Source organism: Hibiscus syriacus, unplaced genomic scaffold (genome assembly GCF_006381635.1).
Source record: "Hibiscus syriacus cultivar Baekdansim isolate YM2019G1 unplaced genomic scaffold, ASM638163v2 tig00112609_pilon, whole genome shotgun sequence".
In the NCBI taxonomy this organism is placed as follows: domain Eukaryota; kingdom Viridiplantae; phylum Streptophyta; class Magnoliopsida; order Malvales; family Malvaceae; genus Hibiscus; species Hibiscus syriacus.
In genome coordinates this window covers 171,097-174,649 of record NW_024063367.1, presented here as the reverse complement: position 1 = coordinate 174,649, position 3,553 = coordinate 171,097, and the positions used below count along the sequence as shown (strand labels likewise).

At 33.0% G+C, this 3,553-nt stretch overlaps 1 protein-coding gene across 1 annotated transcript; it reads right to left on the bottom strand.

The window, feature by feature from the left end:
• Positions 1 to 351: 351 nt before the first annotated feature.
• On the bottom strand, positions 352 to 2,128 carry LOC120181941 (protein ASPARTIC PROTEASE IN GUARD CELL 1-like). The gene has a single exon (XM_039186967.1). The coding sequence runs from the start codon at positions 1,955 to 1,957 to the stop codon at positions 461 to 463; it is 1,497 nt and encodes a 498-aa protein (XP_039042898.1). The 5' UTR covers positions 1,958 to 2,128; the 3' UTR covers positions 352 to 460.
• Between the last annotated feature and the right edge of the window lie 1,425 nt (positions 2,129 to 3,553).

The window sequence follows — 3,553 nt, the reverse complement described above, 5'->3', positions numbered from 1 at the left end:
GTTTCATTTTTTAATTATTTAATGTATTTAAGGATGAAGCTATATGTCAGTTGAGAGGGTCATAATCCTCAAATTTAATCTTCATTTCATCCTTAATTATATTATTTTGAATCACATAAAAATTTTAGAATTAATATCTATAAAATTAAAATTTATCAATTTAAAACACAAAAACTAAATTTACAACTTTTATATAATACAAACACTAATTTCAGAAACCATAACCCTTAAAAGGGTGTTAAACTAATTAACTGCCGACGTTACTCCAAAGCTTCTTCTTCATCGGAATTTATTTGCCACTGTAAAAAGAAAGTAGTACTACTAACAGTAATGGTAAAAAATTAACCTTAATAATACAAAGGAACAAACTTGCTTCATTTTCTTAACCTTTTCTTACCACAGGTAAAAGGGATTGTTGTCAGCAAATAGAGTAACTAATTAGCAATTTAGTTACTTTCTTTTAACATTTACGTGGAGAGAACCCGACCCGATTTCCAGCCAAATCGTAGCTCACACGTGTCCCTTGTTGCTGCACGTTCCCAATTATAGACAAAGATGACGACGTAGGCGCGAACGCGAAGCAAAACGTGCCCGACGAGTCAACCGGTATCAAATAATTCTTCGCCGGTAAATCCAGCGACTTCCCTTCGCCGAAATGAAACGCCACCGTCGGGACCCTAACGCTGCTCCTCGAAGACAAGTCGTAGCACGTGTCGAACAACGCCACCCCGCCGGTTGTCGGCAAGTCGCGCGTTAAGCTCACGAACGCGTCTCGGAGTGCGTTGTAAGCCTGCGTTCGCAGCCGGGTTATGGCTGTACCGCAGTCTACGATCACTCCACCGCTTCCAGATTGGTCCAGGTCGAAAACACCAGGCGGTAGTTGAACCGGTTGGCCACCAACGCTGAACCCGGTTAAACCTACGTAATAAAAGGTATCCACCTTTCGGCTCCTTAACAACGGAGCGACCACCGAGTCAGCCGGTAACCCGGCGTTGAAATCCAAAGTCGACGACCCGGCCGAGTCACGATCCACCAAACAATAAGAGAACGACGTCGCTTTGATCTGCGATGTCATAGACAAGGGGCCACCGCCGAGCCCAAGCAAACCGGCAGCAGCAACGAACAAGCCTTCGTTGGTATGTCCACAACCCAAAGCAACGCCGTTGATATTACCGGAGTTCCCAAACGACACCGTTTCAGTGACGAAATCCCCCACCGTGTACGACCCATCCCCGTACGAGACTTGGTAAAGACATTTCCCGCCACGGCATTCCGAGACTTGAAGAGAAGAGCATTGCCTTGAGTCGCAAGAAACCGGGCTGTAACTGGAGGACGCGGACGGGTTGAATATTGGGTCGGTTTGTTTGTAGCATTTTGAACAGGGCTCACATTGGATCCAATTAATGTCACTTCCGGTATCGAGAACCATGTAGAATTGTTTAGCCGGGCTACCGATTCCGACCCGGGTGAAATACTCCCCACTACCTAGACTCGTCCCGGAAATAACAGGAGTAGAAAGCGCCTGGGGTTCAATCTCGGTGGGAACAGGCTTCAGCTCCGACTTGTGTACCCAGTCGACAACGAGTTCCAGCTCGGTGATAAGTGAGTTAACTCGGGCCGAGTCACGGTCGAGTCGGGAAAGGACAAGGTTTTTGTAGTCGGTATGATGGGTTTTGCGGATGGAGCCACGAGAGTGAAGTGGAACTGAGAAAACAGAACAAGAGGAAGAAGAGTTGAAGGAAACGGGTCGGGTTTCGGAAACGGAAAAGGGTTCAGAAGATTGTGGGTCGAAGGAAAGAATATGTTGAGCTTGTTTAAGAGAAGCAGAGACATCGAGAGTCGCGGTTGTTGGCGGAGGGGAACGAGCGAGGGAAAAAGGAAACAGGAAGGAAAAGACGAAGGAAATAGAAAAGAAAAAGGAAAGCTTTGGAGAAGAAGAAGAAGAAGAAGAAGCCATTGTTTTTTGTTTGTAGTTTTGTTTGTAAAGAGTTTGGATTATAAAGAAGACAGGGAACGTCAGCGTCAGGCTTGTTGGTAGACATTAAAAGCTTATGCAAGAAGCAGCTGCCCACTGTGAGTGGCAGAGCTTTGAACATTACTATCTATGGTTCTCTTTATTTTCCTTCCTATATAATAATGGTAATTTTCCTCAAAAATAACCTTTTCATTATATATTTACCTGTTAGATATATTTTTATATATATTTTTTAATCAAACATATTTTATAGAACAGTACAATCCATGTATCACGTCTTACGTTAATGTGGCACCATATGAGATAAGATGCAATTTATGCATCGTGCCTAATATGTAAAGATTAGGTGTTAGTTTTGTAATGTTTTTTAAAATAGTGTCTAATATGTAATTAATTTATGTTATGACGATTTTTATGTAAAACGTCAATTTTTTATTTATTTTTTGTGTGTGAAAAAAAAACTTTCTACATTAAAATCTTTAAATATTTTTTGCAAATTATTTTATAACTATTTTTTTTTATTTTTACATGAAATTACACAATACATATAATCTATTATAGGAAAACTTTGAGGATAATTAATTTAAAATATGAATAATTTTATAAAAGTTTTATAACTAGTATTTCTTTTACAAAATGATGACGACGATGATAAGAAATATTTTATAATTTAAAAAATTATAAATTTCATATATTTTTGAAAATTTTATTGACTTTTAAATTAATTGTTTAAAAATATAAAAATATAAAAATAAACTTTTAATTACAATTGAAGGATCAAATAAATTATTATTCATTAATGATTATTTTTAGCAACATTTAATAATGTTTATTCAATTTTAATAAAATTAGAATTTAATATTTATTTAATATTTTTTAAAATTAATATTTGAAAAATATTTTAAATATATAGGTGATATTTTTTAGCTTTACCTTATTTTTTATTGAATTTTATTCACTTTTAATTCTTTTTTATTATATTTTTATTGAATTTTAAATAAATGAGTTATAATTCAAATTAATCATTTATTATGTTATTATTCAAATTAATTAAGAAAAATTATGGTAAAATATTTCTAAAAGAAAAGTATAAATACATACATGAAAATCTAAAGATTTTTTTATTATTTTGTGTTACTCTCTAAACTTGTAACAAAATTTAATAAAAGAAAGAATGTAAAGCTAAAAAATATCACTTATATATTTAAAATATTTTTTCTAATATTAATTTTAAAAAATATTAAATAAATATTAAATTTTAATTTTATTAAAAATGAATAAACATTATTAACTGTTGTTAAAAAGTAATAATTAATGAATAATAATTCATTTGATCCATCAATTGTAATTAAAAGTTTATTTTAGTATTTTTTATATTTTTAAACAATTAATTTTAAAAAACAATAAAATTTTCAAAAATATATGAAATTTATAATTTTTTAAATTATAAAATATTTCTTATCATCATCATCATCATCATTTTGTAAAAGAAATATTAGTAATAAAATTTTATAAAATTATTCATATTTTAAATTACTTATCCTCAAAATTTTCCTATAATAGATTATACATATTGTG

Coding starts and splice junctions, on each gene's coding strand:
- LOC120181941 (XM_039186967.1), bottom strand. CDS start 1,957: ATGGCTTCTTCTTCTTCTTCTTCTTCTCCAAAGCTTTCCTTTTTCTTT.